The following is a 20007-nucleotide window of genomic DNA, read 5'->3' on the forward strand; positions in this document are numbered from 1 at the left end:
CAGGGTGGGGTGGTAGGAGCAGTTCCAGCTCCATCAGCAGCAACTTGAGTCTAGAGTCGCTGATGAGCAGCTTTCTTCACCCGGCTAGTGAAGAAACTACTCACCAGCAGCAGCAGCAGCTAGACCTGGAGCAGGACCTTAATCAGCAGGTGGTGGCATACTTGGACAGCACCCTGCCACCCCACATTGAAGATCTGCTGGATTACTGGGCAGACAAACTGGATTTGTGGCTGCAACTGGCAGAGTTTGCCCTGAAAAAGCTGTCCTGCCCGGCCAGTAGTGTGGCATCAGAGCGGGTGTTTAGTGCTGCGGGGGCCATAGTTACCCCAAGAAAAACTCGCCTGTCCACCCAAAATGTGGAGAGACTGACCTTTGTCAAGATAATTCAGACGTGTATCAGACAGGATTTCCACCCACCAATGCCTGATGCATCAGACTAGATCATCCATGGTGCCACACCAACACTTTGACAAAAGAGACCGGTTTCTTCTGGCTACCTGCCTCAACAATTATTTTGATGCTGCCACCCACCTAATGCTACACATCTGATGCCAAGTGTTCCTTCTTTCACCCACCATCTTCAGTGGTCAGAAACTTGTAAATAACTCATGAAATAATAAAGTTACGTTAAAACCAAGCACACCATTATTTTTCTTGTGAAATTCCCAATAAGTTTGATGTGTCACATGACCCTCTTCCTATTGAAAAAACAAAAGTTGGATTCAAAATGGCCGACTTCAAAATGGCCGCCATGGTCACCACCCTTCTTGAAAAGTTTCCCCCCTCACATATACTAATGTGCCACAAACAGGAAGTTAATATCACCAACCATTCCCATTTTATTAAGGTGTATCCATATAAATGGCCCACCCTGTATATCACCTTTCCACTCTGTGGTCTCCTGATGCTGCTTCCACCTCCGTACTATGTTACCTTGCCACTTTGTGGTCTCCTGATGCTGCTGCCACCTCCACACTGTCATTGTGCCACCCTGTTGCCTCCTCCTAATGCTGCTGCCGCCACCTCCACACTCTGTAATTGTGCCACTCTTGGGCCTCCTGGTAATGCTGCTGCCACCTCCACACTCTGTCATTGTGCCACTCTGTGGCCTCCTGATGCTGCTGCTGCCACCTCCACACTGTCATTGTGCCACCCTGTGGCCTCCTCCTGATGCTGCTGCCGCCACCTCCACACTCTGTCATTGTGCCACTCTGTGGCCTCCTGATGCTGCTGCTGCAAACTTCACACTGTCATTGTGCCACTCTGTGGTCTCCTCCTGATGCTGCTGCCACCTCCAGACTCTGTCATTGGGCCACTCTGTGGTCTCCTCATGCTGCTTCCACCTCACCACTATGCCTTAGGGCCACTCTCTGTTCCCACCCTCCCCACTTCATGACTTTTGGCCTGTCTGATATCATCATTTATTTGACCCTTCTGATCTGTCAGAAGGAAGGAAAAATTAGACGCACAACAGATCCTGTCTATGTAACAGCTGTAAGGCCTGCATGACATGGTCCCTATTTTGCATCAGAATTGGCTTATGATGTTGTAGCCAAAAGCAGGAGTGGATACAAAGCACAAAAGACATGCAAATATTTCATTCACGTGTCATCTCTGTTTTGGATCCACTCCTGTTTTTTTTGGCTTTAGCAATACTGATGGATTACTGACCAAATGCTGACCGAGTGAAGACGATGCTCCACAGACAGGATCCATTTTTTTGGGGTTATTATTCTGACAGATGAGAGAAAGGGCAAAAAATTCTGTGACGTCAACACAAAACTTACTGCTGACATGCTCTGCTCTCTGTCGGGCGCTCTACTTGTATAAGAGTTTAATAGAACAGGTTCTGTACACATCTATGTGGAATCAGCTGCTGACGGTGTAAAATGAGTGCGCTTCTTCTTGACGATAACATCGACCTGTAAGACTTCACACTTGAGTTATTTGGTCAGTTTTGGCCCTGTGACTGCCCAAATAAGAGAAAGTGTGCAGCGATTCTAAGAGCGACGCCTGTCATCTGCATGTCATACTGACTCACATTATTGTTTTACTACCACAGCAGACTCACTATGCGTGTTACTGCAAGGCACAGGGTTCTACACCACTATACAGGCTCTCTGCAGCTAGGAAATAGCCGTTTTTTAACACGATTCGCCATGAATAAATTCTGATTGAACCAAATTTTTTCGAAAAATTCAGCAAACTGGCCGAATCAAATTTTTTAGAAATTCGCTCGTCTCTAGAGTTAATCTGTTATCAGTATATGAAAAAAAATTAACAAAATTTCATTTCTGACTGATGCCTCTGTAATTCTTATAGTATATTATGGAGATAACAATGAATGATTTTGCTTTTTAAATTGGTTTACAATAAAATAATATTAAATATTATTCATAGGAAATGTCAGATATATATTTTTTTTTCATAGATGTAAATCCTGTGGTTAAGAAGCATGTATTCACCCTAAGCTGCTATGACTTCTTGTGGGCGGACAACATGTATAGACAGAGTGAAGAGTTCTTAACTAGCAATCCAAGCCTTGATACAGTGCACAAGGAAGTGAAACGATTTCTCAAGATTGAAGAACAAATAAAGGAATACCCTGAAGTAAGCATCTAACATTAAACAAACATAACCTCATGTGATGACGCCATCTCAATTGTGTCATCTCTGGAGTGGTCATACAGGTTGTAGTAGGGCTAAAAGAATCAGGGCTGATTGCAAATGTAAACCATTTCTAAAACTACTTCTCATCTGTGCTTTGGTTTCTGGTTTTGAGATCCGGCAGAGGATCTCAAAACCAGACCAAAACGGTTCCATTTGATTTAACATATCAGGAATCAGGATGCATCAGTTCCTTTAGGATGCAGTTGTGTTAAATCAAAATAGAACAAATCAGATCCGTCACTAAAAAAATGTCAAGTCAATGGGTGTAGGATCCATTTTTTTTAGGATCCTAAAAAAATATTTCCGGCAGCATAGACTAATGGGCTCATGCACATGACCACTCCGTGCTGTCCGCATCTTTTGTGGCCCCATTGTAGTGAATGGGTGTGCATCCGAGTCACAAAAAAATGCAACAGTTGTGTGCATGAGCCCTCACATTGTTTTTAGCGATTGATCCAATTTCAGCTTGCAGTGGTTTTCTGTCCGGTCATAAAATGGAATTCTATCAGAACGGAATACATACTGATGCATTGTGAATGAAGCTAACCCCATTCACAATACATTGACCCTACATGGCGCCGATTTGGCATTCTGGTTTTGAGATCCTCTGCCGGATCTCAAAACCAGAATGCCAAAACGCTGATGTGAAAGTAGCCTAAATAAATGAAATTGACTATAAGAAAGACAAGAAACTTTTGTTTGCACGTATGCTCAGACAAAAGTAACAAAATGTTAAAGATTTTAATAATCTTAAAGGACATCTGTTAGCGGATTTGTACCTATGAAACTGACCTATTACATGTGCACTTGGCAGCTGAAGACATCTGTGTTGGTGCCATGTTCATATGTGTCCGCATTGCTGAGAAAAATGAAGATTAATATATGCAAATGAGCATCTAGCAGCGGTGACGCCATTACACCTAGAGGCTCTGTTTCTCTGCGCCCTCTGCACTGTAATTGTCAGTGTTACAAATCTGCTGACAGATGCCCTTTAACTCTTGGTAGCATACAGTATAACTAGGGCTGCCTTAGTTTGTGTATAATTGATAAATATCTTTCATTTGAAGTGTTAAAATATTAATGCAGTGCATTATGGATACATTGTGACATGTTCTCTGTCCACTAGGTTTTTCCATTAGGCTGTATTTGCCTTGATTATTCATTAATAAAAGAGACATTAAAAGGCTTTGTTGGAAGCTGGAAGTGTCATTATGCAAATATTTTACATCAGTGCGTAAAAGTAAGTTCACTCTCTCTACCAATTTAATATATAGAATAATTTTTTTTTGTATAAGTGATGACTTTACAGTTTTAACTGTTTATTTCTTTCAGGAAGAACTTCTACATGTTGTACAATATCGAGTAAAAGCATGGCAGCAGCTCACAATGCCAGTAGAAAGCTTGGAACAGTTAAACTCCATTTTAGCACTACTAGAAGAACTGCAAAATATGGAAAATAAGATTGATGAAGTGTACCAACCTATAGAACTCACATATGAACAACTAAGGTAAGAAAGAAACATATATATATATATATATATATATATATATATATATATATATAGCATTCGGAAAAGACCCTTTCACTTTTTTCACATTTTGTTATGTTGTGGCCTTGTGCTAAAAAAATATCAAATTTTTCACATCACTCTGCACTCAATAGCCCATAATGACAAAGGGAAAACATTATTTTCAAATTTATTATAAAGGAAAATTATAAAGAAAAAACTAACATTTGTCATGGCCATAAGTATTCAGACCCTTTGTTATGACACTTGAAATTTAGCTCGGGGGAACTCCCATTTCTCTTGATCATCATTGAGATGTTTCTTGACCTTGATTGGAATCTGCCTGTGGTAAATTCTGTTAACTGGACGTGACTTGGATAGAGCCACCCCTGTCTTTATAAGGTCTCACACCTGACAATGCATATCGAGCAAAAAACAATCCATAAGCGGGAAAGAAACAGGCCTGCTGTGGTTACTCGGTTGCTGTGGTGCCCACTAGAGTTTTCTGAATGCACAGTGCAGCCAGTCAGCTACTACACCAAGCATTGCCTCCGCTTCCTTTCTTTGCTGCTAGCTCACAGAGCTGCAAACAATCACCACCATTTGCTGTGCTCGGAGAAGACTCCTCTTCCATGACAGCAAGACAATTGCACCTGGTGGCTGTTGCTCTACCAGCAGCCACCAGGTCAGATGAAAGCTATTTTTTATATTCAAAAAATGTATGCACCGAAAAGAACTATGTAATGTTACTAAAACACCTCTTACCTGCATCTGCCTCATCAGCCAACTAGTGATAAGTGTTGCTGTTAAATAACTCCTTGGCAACATGTGTGATAAACCAATGTGGATGCCTATAATTGCTGCATTTGCAGCACTGTGACATTAGGGGCACAGCAGTCACCCTAGCAGGGGTGGGAGGTGGGGTCTATACTGAGTAGGGGACAAGAGACATTCTTTGCACAGGGGCCTTATTCAGTCTTCGCCCACCCCTGGGGGGAATGTACATGATCTCTATAGATGGGTGATTGGCCCTAATTTCCTCTGGTGGGTCCAAGGAACCTCAATCCCGCACTGTATTCTTTGTTTAAAATAAGAGCCTCCCACTGAAATGTGGTGAGTTGAACCTTTCTAAACTGTGAAGGAGTTATACATGCTGTGTACATCATTACAGAGCTGAGCAGATTAGCACACAAGAGATTAAGCTGCTTATGTAACTAATGTCACAAATGTTCTCTTTTGTAGGACATTTCTCAGCATTAAAAGTGTTTGTTCACTTATTACTAAGATATTAATTTATACACATTGTATTGCCCCTATCAACATATGTACTAATTCTTTCCAGTGATCCCCAAAATTTTTTTGTTTGTTTTTGTGTTTATTTTGCTTTTGAAACATAACTGGAAGATGACCTTTTTTTAAGTGCATCTTTCAATGACTGCATAACAGATCTTCCAGGCATTTATCTGGACATCACTTAGCCTACAAACATGATGTATTGATTTCACCATATAGTTTCTTCGGGACATCATCAATATTAATTTATTGATTTGTGTCTCCAGCTTCTCTGAACCTGAGTAGGCACTCTAAGTTTATTCTTTGAGTTGTCATTCTTCTATGTTTAAGCAGATACAGCTATCTTCTTTTTCTAGTTATTACTGGATTTTGTAGTCCTCTAAACTTTAAATTGTATTCGGTGTAATGTGAACACAGTGAGAAGTGGTCTTGCTTTAAACGTTCACTGCAGGTAATAGACAAGTTGCATCACATAAACCACCTTTAAATATGTATGCAAAAGCTTTAAAGGCTATATACACCTTTGGGAGGAATTTATTTTTATGATCGCATTTTACTCATTGGGGCTAAAAATCATTTTTTCAATTGGTCTTTATTAGAAAATATTGAGCCGCAAAGGGTTAACTGTTTTTCTAGCTGTGTGCATCCTACAGCTCACTTTCCCTTTTTGCCTAATAACCCTTAGCTCTAAATTCCTGAGAGGTCATAAACACTTATTTAAGCCACATTCTTAGCAGTAAGATAAGTATTGAGCTTTGATGAGTGTTTATAAGCTCTGAGAGCAGGCATAAGGAGCCCATCAGCAACCTGCCTAACACAGCAGAGAGAAAATTCAGATTCTGCTCGTAGAGCATCTCAGCTCTGTACAGAGAAAAGGACTCTATATTTTTAATAAAGACCAATAAAAAAATTATTTTAGCTCATAATGAGTACAATGTACTAATAAAAAAAATGCCCCCAAAGGTGTACATAACCTTTAAGGCTTTTATGGCTTTGATACTGTATGAGAGAATGCATCTTCTACAGTCTCATCCACTCCAGAGAGTAGTTAATACAGTTAATGAAGATAGCCACATGTATACCAATGCTACCCCTTTTTACATAACCCTAACTTTATCTCAAATATCTTAATTTATGACAAACTTAAGAAGTCTTTAAAATATATATGTGCATGAAACATGTTAACTATAGCTTATCAGATTCTTTATACAAAGGTATCTGAGTTTACCCCTTGTATCTTATAGACAATTGAGTTTTCAGTAAGCAAAATAATATTTTATTGCCAAAAATATTGCATAACATTTATTAGTCCTTTAAAACTAGACCAAAATAATTTCTTATACAACCTACATTTTGTCATGTATTCAGTCCTCATTCTCAAATATGAAAATGTGAATCTCTACAGGACAAATATCTTATAAAAATGCACAACTGTTTCTGTGTATAGGTCCTACCAGCTGCGTATCCCAAGGGAAGAAGTAAATGATGTAACAAACTTGAGAAATAAATGGGATGAATTAATGGATCTTACCAGTGTCGTGAGTGATAATTTATATATTTATTCTTTGTAAAGCTTATCTTCAATCATTTTCAGGGTCCTTTCTCACATTCTTCTATTTAAAGAGGTTGCATGAGTGACAAAACAGAAACAGTGCTACTGCAATATCAGACACAAGAGTGGTACCTTTCTGGAATAAACTAACCAAACTTATGTAGTTTTGTAAACTTGTACTCTTTTGACTATTCTCTTAAATGCTGATCCTTAAAAGGATTGTCCAAGTTTTTTCCCTAGCCAGCAGTACCTGTAGAGCAATCACCTTCTCCCTGATGCTCTGTTCCAGCTCCTTGGGTCCCAGGGTCTCTTCAGTGGATTCCAAGCCCCCATCTGTCAACTTCCACACTGACAAACTCATGTATGTTGCTGCAGCTAATGACTGGCCACAGCGGTACACCGCTGCCTGGTCACATGCTTCTTGCAGATAGTTCACCAATGAGACCAGTAATTAAGTAAACAGATGGGGTCCGGAAGTCCAGTGAAGAGAGCTGAGGACCCAAGGAACTGAACAGAGCAGTGGAGAGCAGGTGAGAATGGATTTCACAGGTACTGCTGACTGGGGGGCAAATTTAAAAACATAAAAACATTGGGGACCCCTTTTAGGTAGGACATACATGTCTGAACCCCATATATTACCCAGCCTTCAGACACAAAAGAAATCCAAGCCATTGTTTTGTATAAGAGAGTGGAAGTATTAGTACCCCTTGAAAAAGCTGTACGCGAAATGTGCATTGGGGAGTGGACCGGTGGTGTTGCTGTACGGTATATTTAAACCAAGTGGTCAGTATTTCTTTCATTATGTGCTGAGTATAACTCCAATCATCCTACTGCTTCAGCTTTGACAAATGTGGTGTGTACCACCACATTCACTTTGTGACAAATTCTGATGTACAATGCATGTAGGTATTTGTTTGGTAGTTTATGAGCCATAGCTTGTGGATATTATATATCCTTTAATCGATGACCAATTGGTAATATTTATGCACATGCTCTTTATATTTAAAGTCCTCTTGGTTTTTAATGTGTATTGTAACCTGTGTCTATTGTCTTTTTGTGACCAGTGCTGATCATGTGTCCTTTTTGTGATTTTCAAATAAATTATGTGACTTTTGGACTACACTAGCATCACTAGATTTATTTGTATTATACCTGTCTCACTCCTTTTGGTCGGTTATATATATTGTGATTAGGGGTGAGCCCTAAATTTTGTTTGGGCTATATATAGGTTTCAAACTAATATATAGGAAAAGTATTGTGTTCTGCTTTTTATAGGTAAAAGATAATTTACTGAAAGAGAAACAGGACATCTTCAAGCAAGAGCTTGACAAACAAGTTAAAGTAAGAAAGCATGCTTTAAAGCTTACATCATATTCTGCTATAATCCCTTTCATTCTTCTGTGGGCACAGTCCGCAGAGATGTATTACATAAAGAGTTCTTTGAAGAGTGATCATTTTGGTTTTATGTTATACAGTTGTAATTTAACTCTGTATATGCAAAAATGATAACTAAAACTTTAAATTCCTATAGAAAGTACACATGTGGAAGATTCATGTTTACTGGACATCATACGGATGTAAAAGAAACACTACAGATTTATTTAGGTCTTGTTACCAATAATTAAATTTAAAGTGGTTTGCCACTTTCTGGCTACTTGTGACCAATGTGTAGGTAAAATTACTATACAGTATGGCTGTTATATAGCCTTTGTTGATATGTTGTGCCATTTGCTATATTTCCTAAGCCATGCCCCCTTTTTAGGCAAATCTTCTGTGCTGTCCACATAGAGGTCCGGTCCATAAGATAGCCGCTAATGGAGGGTCATGTAACCGGGCAAATCACCTCCATGTGATGTTTCTTGTATTAAAAAAAATCACCTGCATTTAACACCCAGCAATGCAAGTATAGATTTGTTTTTTTTTTTTTTATTTTATAAACAGTATAAAGACAAGTTTCTAATCACATATCAGACAGTGTATCATATTCATACCAAAGAGCAAATCACGTACAAAAAAAAAAAAACAGCTGTAATCAGGGCAGTCCAGCTATACTACCAGTTCGTAGGCACAGAATCCACAGCCCAGAAAACACAGTGAAAAAAAAAGGAAAAAAAAACATATGCAAGTATAGATGACAGGTACAGTGTATTTGAATGGCCGAGACATTACATGGAAGTGACTTGCTTGGTCAGATAACCATCCATCAGCGGCCATTTTATGAACAAGATCTCTGTGTTGACAGGACAAAAGACTTGGCCAACAAGGGGGCATAACTTATGAAATAATGACAATTAGTGTAGAATTTCAACAAAGGCTATATTAGTAAGTGCCGTATAGTCATCTTACAAACACACTGGTCAACAATAACCAGAAAGTGTCCAACCCCTTTAATGCATATTAAAGGGGTTGGAAAAATAATAAGAAATAGGCAAAATTCAATATTGGAAATGCTTAAATAATAATTCCGGTAGAAGAGAAAAGAATGCAGTGAACATTGAAATGTCTATGTTTATTGTAAACTATTTATTGTAAACTTGAAGCTTCTGAGCCCCATTGCGACATTTGTAACAGGGCGCCCTTACTAGTATGTGCCATTTATGATACTAGTCTGCTTATGTAGCAGGGTACTTTTGGGTCCCCTAGAACCGACCATATACATTCAATAGCTGTCAGCTCTCACCTCCCTCCTGACTCCCCATACACATTTGGTTAAGTTGAACATGTATGTGTTTTCAATAGGGAGAGAGAAAGGAGCTGCCAGACACTTCTTGTGGCAGATTATTTTCTGGGAGAACAAAAAGATTGGATGAACTTCACCCTATCCTTTTGTCCCCTGTCATCATCTGTCAGGGGAAAGTCGGAAGCTCCCCATACACATTGGACTGTTGGCTAAGCACGCCATTCACAGGGTGTTTGGCCGACAATACACAAGTGTATATGGGGGCCTCCAAGGAAGAGGGCATCCCCATCATTATGCCCTTAGCATTTTGGAGTTTATTTCAATCTTATTTAATCAACTGACGTTTCTTAACAGAGCTTTGTCGTGGAGGTAATCCAGTTTAGGAATCGCTTTGATACACAAGGTCCGGCGGCCCCTGGCGTGAAGCCAGAGGAAGCTGTGACTCGACTGCATGATTTCAATGAGAAGTAAGTATTGCTAGCAAGTGTTCTCATACAGTATATGGAAATGCTGAATAATTGATTATGTAAAAACAATTTTAAGAGATTTGCAATACAAAAAGAGGACATAAATGTAAAGAAATATGCAAATGTGAGTTATCCCAAGCTTCATTAGGCATAGATTAGGTTCCATATTAAACACTTGGGGCTCATATCTGAACTATGGTAACAAGTACATAGGAAATTCAATTCAGCTCACACTTTAACGTTCTAGTTAGAAAATATATTTGATAAATTCCTAGGGCAATGGAATGCATTCAGTGTGGGAGTTGGAAACTTAGAACAGAGATTATAGTAAACTGATGCTGTAATTCCAGCCATGCCTGGTATAGTCATTGACAAATCAGAGCTTTCAACTTCCTTCTCAACTTCTTGTGAATTTCTGCTCAAGTATTGAATGCTTTTTTTTTAACATTAATAAATGTGATATTATTCATGGCAAGAAGTAAATAATACTGCTTTTTATAGATACCAGGCATACGATGCTAAAAGGAAAACCCTGATCTCGGTGCAAAAACTTTTCAATATCGTTCCAAAGAAATTTTATGAGTTGGACAGGACTGGAAAGGTACAGTAACAGTGCTGCAGAATATATTCATATATTACTGCAGATAATAGGCTAAATTGTGGTAGGAGTTTTCCAGGAGTGCCATATTGATATCCTATCTCCAGGATAGGTCATCAATGATCAGCTGTTTGAAGAGGCTGTGACGTTCAGGTCTTCTCACAACTTACTAAACATAACACCATACATTGTGTAGTGGCTGTGCCTGTTATTGCTGCTCAACCCCTTTCACTTGAATGGGACAGAGCCACAAATAGGTAATGTTATCAGTGAATGTGATATCCCAGGCACCAGCACTCACCGGAGAGCCGCGGCCTCTTCAAACAGTTCATTGGAGAGAGTGCCAAGAGTCAGACCCCCACTGATCAGATTTTGATGACCTACCCTGACTATATGCCATTAAAGGGGTTATACAATCCTAAAAAAAGGCCCCCCATATGCCGGCCCCCCACGCTGAAAATACTTACCTGGCTCTCCGCGCCGCTCCTGGTCCCCGCACCGCCGCTGCAGCTTCTCTCCGTGCGCGAATGAACAACAGCGGGTGACGCTAGGGAGGCTTGTCCCCTTCCCTGTCTGCTATTGGCTGCTCTCCCCCCGACACGGATATTTTTATCCGCGCATGGGGAGAAGCAGCAGCGGCGGTGCATTGACCAGGAGCGGCGCAGGGAGCGGGGACCTGGGTAAGTATATTCAGCATGGGGGCTCAGCATATGGGGAGCTTTTTTAGGATTGGATAACCCCTTGAAACCCTTGGAAAGCCCCTTTAAATCCTGTACCTCTGTTATACAATGCTGTGACCAAATATCAAACTAAAAAGGATATTGAAAGAGGAACATTATAAGGAGAGCTCTTTCATTCAGTCAGCAACTCTGTGAGTGTTCTCAGTAATGCTGACTGCTTGAGAGTAGCAGAATAGGTACTAAGTGCTAGTTAAAAGAAAGAAAGAAAAATCAATATAATAGGCAAGTAGTGACTGTTGAGGAACATTCTAAAGGTGTAGACCAGCTCCGTCCAGTGAATGGGAATAGTGCAGTTACCAGTTCCATCCAATACACAATGGACATAGCTGTGTAGTTCCAAAACTGACTTCCAGCTTAATATCTAGTGAGAACATATGGCTTTCACTATAAATCCAGCCTCAAAATATAAAAATCATTTTTGTATTTAGACTTACCCTGTATTTTAAAATTTGCTTATAAAACAGGATATTCCTTGAATAATGTTATAGTGTTGCCTGCTGTTTTATTGAATAGACTGTGTCCTGCTCCATAAATATGCTGAGGTGGGACACCTCCTTAAAGTTCATCAGGATAGGGGGGAGGTATTCCAGATTGTAAACAGTAAAGTGCGTCAAGTGACACTAAAGAGTCTTTCCCTCATTTGGGCAGTCCAGTATGTCGTCTAGATGATTTAACCAGACTTTATACACTAAACAAAAATATAAACGCTAAATTTTCTGTTTTGCTCCCATTTTGCATGAGCTAAACTCAAAGATCTGAAACATTTCCTACATACACAAAAGACCTATTACTCTCAAATATTGTTCACAAATCTGTCTAAATCTGTGTTAGTGAGCACTTCTCCTTTGCCGAGATAATCTATCCCACCTCACAAGTGTGACATATCAAGGTGCTGATTAGACAGCATGAATATTGCACAGGTGTGCCTTTGCCCACAATAAAAGGTAACTCTGAAATGTGCAGTTTGATCACACAGCCAATGCCACAGACGTCGCAACGTTTGAGGGAACGTGCAATTGGCATGATGACTGCAGGAATGTCTACCAGAGCTGTTGCCCGTGCAATGAATGTTCATTTCTCTACCATAAGCCGTCTCCAAAGGTGTTTCAGAGAATTTCGCTGTACATCCAACTGGCCTCACAACCACAGACCACGTGTAACCACACTAGCCCAGGACCTCCACATACAGCATGTTCACCTCCATGATCGTCTGAGACAAGCCACCCGGACAGCTGCAGCAACAATCGCTTTGCATAACGAAAGAATTTCTGCACAAACTGTCAGAAACCGTCTCAGGGAAGCTCATCTGCATGCTCGTCGTCCTCATCAGGGTCTGGACCTGACTGCAGTTAGTCATCGTAAACCGACTTCAGTGGGCAAATGCTCACATTCGATGGTGTCTGGCACGTTAGAGAGGCGTTCTGCTCACGGATGAGTCCCGGTTTTCACTGTTCAGGGCAAATGGCAGACAGCGTGTGTGGCGTCGTGTGGGTGAGCGGTTTTCTGACGTCAACGTTGTGGATCGAGTGGCCCATGGTGGTGGTGGGGTTATGGTATGGGCAGGCGTATGTTATGGACAAAAAATACAGGTGCATTTTATTGATGCCATTTTTAATGCACAGAGATACTGTGTTGAGATCCTGAGGCCCATTTTTGTGCCATTCATCCACGACAATCACCTCATGTTGCAGCATGATAATGCACAGCCCCATATTGCAAGTACCTGTACACAATTCCTTGAAGTTGAAAACATCACAGTTCTTGCATGGACAGGATACTCAATGGACATGTCCCCCATTGAGCATGTTTGGGATGCTCTGGATCACCGTATACGACAGAGTGTTCCAGTTCCTGCCAATATTCTGCAACTTCGCACAGCTATTGAAGAGGAGTGGACCAACATTCCACAGGCCACAATCAACAACCTGATCAACTCTATGCGATGGAGATGTGCTGCACTGTGTGAGGCAAATGGTGGCCACACCAGATACTGATTGGTTTTCTGACCCACCCCCCCAGTAAGGCAAAACTGTGCACATTTCAGAGTGGCCTTTTATTGTGGGCAGTCTAAGGCACTCCTGTGCAATATTCATGCTGTCTAATCAGCACCTTGATATGCCACACCTGTGAAGTGGGATGGATTATCTCGGCAAAGGAAAAGTGCTCACTAACACAGATTTAGACAGATTTGTGAACAATATTTGAGAGTAATGGGTCTTTTGTGTATGTAGAAAATGTTTCAGATCTTTGAGTTCAGCAATAGAAAGTCTGTGGGTCCATCTCAATTCAGTCTTTTGCAGCGAAGAGAGAGCACTTCTCTCTCCCCGTTCTAGTGATCAATGGGGCTCTCAGCACTCAGACCCCCACTGACAGGGACGGATTGGCCATAGACCTTACAGGAAAATTTACCGGTGGGCCGTTTGTCCAGGGGGCCCTCTGGGCTGTCCTCATGTCCGGTCAGTGGAAGTTTTTGGGGATGCATTATGTGCTGGACTGTGGTATTTGGCTCTGTTGGGGTGGTATAATGTGCCACAATGTGGAACTGCTGGCCTTGGCTTCCATCAGTTTGGACCTGACTACAAAAGAGGGCCACTTTTAGTATTTTTTCCAGGGCCACTTTAAGTTCCTAGTCCGCCCCTGCCCACCGATCAAAACTTTTTATATGTCGCTATAACATATACATTTTTTGGGGAAAGCTCAGTGACAATTCATGATCTGCCTTCACCAAGTTAATAACTTACCTGTTTAGGGTGTATATTCTCATGGTTTGGGCCTCCAGGTTTTCATAGGAGAGCAATAAAAAGATATGTTTTTACCAAACTACTTGGTCAGAATCTTTGGCAGCAGTACAAATAGATTCTGAGACTTATAGTAAGTGCAGATTTGCTCTAGGATTCTGGTATTCTGTTCTGGCATGGGTGTCACGGTCTCTAACGTGACAGGTGTCAGAAGATCTAAGAGACTGGTTGCACGTGATGTGATCTGACAGCCTCTTTGGTTTCAATTGTTTTCAGTGTTGTTGCTGGTAATGACCACACCTCTTGTCTCAGGTGTAGCTTAGTGGTCATTCCCACTCCTCTCTTTAGTGTGGCTTCACCCATCATGCTATGCGGTTGATAGCTTCAGTTTGGTATTGGAAGTGCTGGTGTGTGGTCCTCTTCTGAGTTCCTGCTCGTCCATTTACTTCAGAAGTTAAGTGTTACATCTCTTTTATACTTAGTTTTTCCTCTCTATCTTATGTTACTAGGCCTCAGGGAGATGCTGGTTCTTTCATAACAGGCCGTCTCAAGCCCAGACACTACTCCAGGGTAATTCAAGGTTTTCAGGGTCTTAGGTTCCAATGTATGAACCTTCCTACCCTCAAGGTCTATTCATACGGATAGGAGTCAAGGCTAGGATTAGGGTTTCCATAGGTGGTGTCAATTTTCCTTTCCCTAGCTTTGAGGCCTAGTTCCTTTTCCCTTCCCTCCTGTTGTCGGTGTGGTGTTCCCTCCCACATCACTACGTGACAATGGGTTCATCGGAGACAGTATATTCCTGACATTACAGACGCCCATCCAACTCCATTCACTATAATGGAGTCCAGTGGGTGTCCAGTGAGAGTACCAGAATTTTGCCGGTCAAAATGCTGCTGCATGCAGTGGTATTTTGTCCTTTTTTTGCTGTAATCTGTAACGGAAATCCGAGGTAAATAGACATCCGAGGTAAATAGACAGATAGATAGATATATAGATAGATCTCATATTCTCCTAGACGTACATTATCAATAGCTGATTATATAGCAGTGGCTAATTGATCTATTAAGCAAATGCGACTGGTGCCTCTCGATGCCAGCCCGTCTGAAGACTAGGTGAGAAACTCCACATTATCAGAGGAAGCCCCCATTTAGCACAGGCCTGCTAATTGAAAACCATTTGGGCATCCTAATGAAGACCTGGGAGGGGGATACTTAAAATGCACAGCCACCCTAGACATGTTGGCTGCTAGACCAGTGGGTGGTCTAAACCATTCAGTAGATGAATGAAATAATATCAGAAGCCATAACTCTGACCTCATCGCACTCATAGCCTCAGCCTTAGCCTCTGATATGTCGCTACCCCAACATATCAGACTCTCACCTACAGTGGAATCCTTCAAAAGAAACCTGAAAACCCACCTCTTCAGACAAGCCTACAACCAGTGACCCTGCTGCCTCTATACCGCCATGACCAACTTCACCCGCACCTACTGTGTCCTTCTCCCATACCATGTAGATTGTAAGCCCTCACGGGCAGGGCCCTCTCTCCTTCTGTACCAGTTTGTAACTCGTCTTGTTTATGATTAGTGCAATTGTCTGTATTATTGTATACCTCTTCTCATATGTACAGCGCTATGGAATGAATGGGCTCTTATTGGAACATATGTGACCCTAGCTCAAGGCAGCCTGATCAGGAAACTTGTCCTTTCATTGTGCTTTGCAAAAGTAAAGTTAGAAAAGGCAGGATTGAGGACTTGCCTGTATCAGTTATACTTAATTATGCAGCCTATACTTTCAATATTTTACGTATACATCTCTCAGTTTACAACCACATGTAACTGGTCCGCTGCCAAAAATCTGTTGCATGTGTGGGCCAAAATCCAAAGCATTTCATTGCAGAATTGCTAAAGATTTGCTGCATATTTCACTCTGTTTTTTGGGTTAACTGCAACAAAAATTTAAATGCTGTAGATTTAAATTCTACACCGCATGTCAAGTTATATGCAGATTCCGGTGTGGACACTCTCAGCAGCATGTGCATGAGATTTATGACAAAGTTAATACAAGGCACTTACTAATGTAATGTGATTGTCCATATTTTTTACTTTACAGGCCCAAATCATTTTTCCATCACATTATACACTGCTCGTTTTCAGGGGTTATGACCACCCTCCAATCTAGAAGCAGTGGTGTTGCTTGCACACTATAGTAAAAAGCACCAGACTCTCTGGTGCCCAGGACCGTGGGAGAGGGCATAGGCTTTTTCCTATAGTGTGCAAGCACGGCCACCGCTTCTAGATTGCAGGGCGGTCATAATTATGGATACAAGCAGTGTATAATGTGATGGAAAAATTAATTAAGCCAGCAAAGGAGGCAATATGGACAATCACATTACATTAGTAAATGCCTTGAATTTACCTTGTCTACACGATAAATAACTTTTCCTGAAGTGGAACAACCACTTAAACTTATACAGTATATAATAAAGTAATATTTTTACAAATGTATTTTATTTATAGCCTGTATGTTTATTTTTTATTTTTTTATAAATGTTGTTGTTTCTTTAGGATTTGGAGCTACTGGGAACACTATATATCCTGTTCCAGAAGTTCATTGAGTTTGACCAGCGATTCCGGAACACACTTTGGGCAGATGTAGACCTTGGACTAAATAACCAAGAGGTGTGCTTGCACTACTGCTGCATGTTACATTGTTATATTTCTGTCTCATACAAAATTCCAATGCTATTGTTTGTACAAATTCATGATCATAGTTTTATTAATAATATAGTCATACAAGGTTATAGTACAGGAATTAACAAAAAATCAAAACTATTGCATAAGAAGATTAAGTACATTTATGGTACTCGTGATCAGAACAAGTTTGAGCAAATCCTAGGAACACCATTATAATTCCTGAAGTGGTACGGCACTGTCAAAAACATCTTTGTGCTTTGCTTGGCCATCTCCATCAGTCTGATAAACTTTAAATTGAATAACAGTAGGCATGCTAAATCTGCCGATCCACCAAACGCCTCCGCACAACATTTATATGCTGAGGGGAAACGGGGGACTTTGAATCCCTGTTCTAGCTCTCTTGCGGAAGTCCAATTGTCATACATTTATCCCCAGTCATGTGGGTAGCTGATAAATGTACTTTGTAGGAAAACCCCTTTAAGTCCTTATTCACACATTGCAAATGAGACATGATTCTTGCAAAATCATGACTTAGACATGTGAATAAGGTTTCACCGAACATAATCACCATTCTGATGGGGATCTACTGTAATTGGTGTGGCATCTGAATCTTAAGGTTAAGATGTCAAACTATCTATCATTTATTTTTAGCATAGTTCTCTTTTTTTTTTTTTAGATCCCTTTGTTTGTCCTTCTAATAAAAGTAACATTTTGCTTAGTACTTTCATAAGCATATCTCTAATGTCTTGCTTAAACTGAGTGGATGCCCATAATTTAATAATAATACTAGAATCATATCTGAAAGCTATTTGATATCTAAAGTAATAATAACTAAGTGAAACAAACTCCTAAAAGCAAATCTTAAGAATGGTAATCATGTTTGAATAATTTATTCTTCAGCCAATCATCTTCAACTAATGGACTGCGGTTCCAACACAAATATCCAGGAAGAAATTTTCAAAGTTACTGAAAGAACAATAAAAAAGCTATTATTAGTTTCCCCACTTAATATATCTTAGTTTTTCTATACAGTATTTTTCTGAACTCCTGATGGTTTCTTTTTATCCATTTATTTTCTAGGTTGAACAATATTTTTCTGAGTGCCAGATTTGGAGTGATAAACTGAAGGACTGGGATGCATACAATAAAATGGCTCAAGATATCAAATTTTATGAAGATGTCTTCCCTATTCTACATGAATTCAAATCAAAGGTATTCTGTCTACAGAATCTTGTCATTAAAGGCTATGGACACTTTGGGGGCATTTAAATTTTTGCATTCTACTCATTATGCAGTAAAAAATATTTTTCAGTTGGTCTTTATTAAACATTTTCAACAGTTTTTGCTCTACAGCTTTTGCTTTCAGAATATCTGCAGACTGTTGCTTCCCCCTGCTCAGTCAATCCATCAGGTAGCTGTTCTGATGGCTGGATCTATAGCACTTACTCTGAACTCCTGACAAAAACACTCCTTTAGGCTACATGCACACGACAAGAATAGGATGTGTTCTATTCTTTTTGCGGGGCTACGGAACAGACATACTGATGCGGACAGCACACAGTGTGCTCAGGGCCGTCTTTACCAAGGGGCAAAAGGGGCAGCTGCCCTGGGCCCAGTTGCTCCTGGGGGGCCCAAGGCAGCTGCCTCTTGAGCCCTGCTAGCTACTGCCCCGGGTGTCAGGCTGTCGCCTACATAGGCATCATGATCGTACTGTGTTAATGATCTTAATTCTAGGACCTTAATGAGTTTTGATCTAGGACCTTAATGACATCATTACCATGTGACCAGTAACCTAGCAATTACTGGTCACATGGCTATGAGGTCCTCACAGGTCCTGTGGAGTGTTACAGAAGTTAACTGTGGAGCTTTTTTGTGTAAAGATTACATCAGAAAAAGGTGACAGGGGCTGTTATGTTAATATACTGTAAACTACTGTATAGTGTGGTGGGCTGTATACTGTGTGGTGAGCTGTATACTGTGTGGTGGGCTGTATATTGTGTGGTTGGCTATATATTGTGTAATGGGCTGTATATTGTGTGGTGGGCTGTATACTGGGGGGGTGGGGTGGCCTGTATACTGTGTGGGTGCCTGTATACTGTGTGGTGGGCTGTATACTGTGGGGGGCCTGTATAGTGGGGGGAGTGCTATACTGCTGTACTGTATAGTGTGGGGGGCTGTATACTGTGGGTGCGGTATAGTGTGGAGTGCTATACTGCTGTACTGTATAGTGTGGGGGGCTGTATCGTGTATAGTTTGGGGTGCTGTATACAGTGAGGTGTTGTATACCGTGAGGTTCTGTATACTGTGGGCTGCTATACTGCTCTACTATATACTGTGGGGTACTGTATAGTGTGGGGTGCTAAACTGCATACTGTGTGGTGCTGTATACTATAGGGTGCTATACTGCATACTGTGGGGTGCTGGGGTGCACTGTAACACTAGGGTGAGCATTCAGTCATTCACTGGACTCTACCAGATGTGTGGATTTTTTGTGTGTGTGTTGTGGTGGAGGGCGTGATTGCCTGCTAAGGTGTGGGAAGGCGGGATCCAGGGGGCCCAAGTAAATTTTTGCCCAGGGTCCAATCAATATTAAAGACGGCCCTGAGTGTGCTGTCTGCATTTTTTGAGGACCCATTGAAATGAATGGGTCCCCATCCTACCCGCAAAAAAAACGGAAACGGACACGGAAACAAATAATGTTCGTGTGCATGTAGCCTTAAGCTATATTCTTATTAAACAGATATACAAGTTTCTGAGCTGTTAGGGAAGCAGAGATAAGGCTTCCAAATAAGGCAGTTCTCTGACCAATTTACAGTGAATCAGAAAGCAGCAGTCTACTCTGTGAGCACTTAGGTTTCTTCATAGGCCATGTGACATCACATTTATTTGTCACATGGCCTAGTCGCAGCTCACCCCCATTCAAGTGAACTGGGCTGAGCTGTAATACCAAGCACCGTCGCCATCCAATGTACAGTGCTGTGAAGAGGCAGCGACACTCACAGGAGTGCTGCAGCCTCCTCAGACATCGGTCAGACCCCGGCCGATCTAATATTGATGACCTATCCT

The 20007-nt window shown here is 41.0% G+C and overlaps 1 protein-coding gene across 2 annotated transcripts in view; it reads left to right on the forward strand.

Annotated features, from left to right (window-relative positions):
• LOC122934573 (dynein axonemal heavy chain 5-like) overlaps positions 1 to 20007 on the forward strand; it is a 266469-nt gene that overhangs the window by 91468 nt on the left and 154994 nt on the right. For both annotated transcript variants that reach the window (XM_044290144.1, XM_044290145.1), the window contains exons 26-34: positions 2432 to 2610; positions 3797 to 3910; positions 4003 to 4178; positions 6919 to 7009; positions 8299 to 8364; positions 10058 to 10170; positions 10672 to 10771; positions 16813 to 16926; positions 18022 to 18153. In XM_044290144.1, coding sequence (XP_044146079.1) covers positions 2432 to 2610; positions 3797 to 3910; positions 4003 to 4178; positions 6919 to 7009; positions 8299 to 8364; positions 10058 to 10170; positions 10672 to 10771; positions 16813 to 16926; positions 18022 to 18153 — 1085 coding nt within the window. The remainder of the gene's footprint in view (positions 1 to 2431; positions 2611 to 3796; positions 3911 to 4002; positions 4179 to 6918; positions 7010 to 8298; positions 8365 to 10057; positions 10171 to 10671; positions 10772 to 16812; positions 16927 to 18021; positions 18154 to 20007) is intronic.

The sequence above is a fragment of the Bufo gargarizans genome, chromosome 4 (genome assembly GCF_014858855.1).
Source record: "Bufo gargarizans isolate SCDJY-AF-19 chromosome 4, ASM1485885v1, whole genome shotgun sequence".
NCBI classification, from domain to species: Eukaryota; Metazoa; Chordata; class Amphibia; order Anura; family Bufonidae; genus Bufo; species Bufo gargarizans.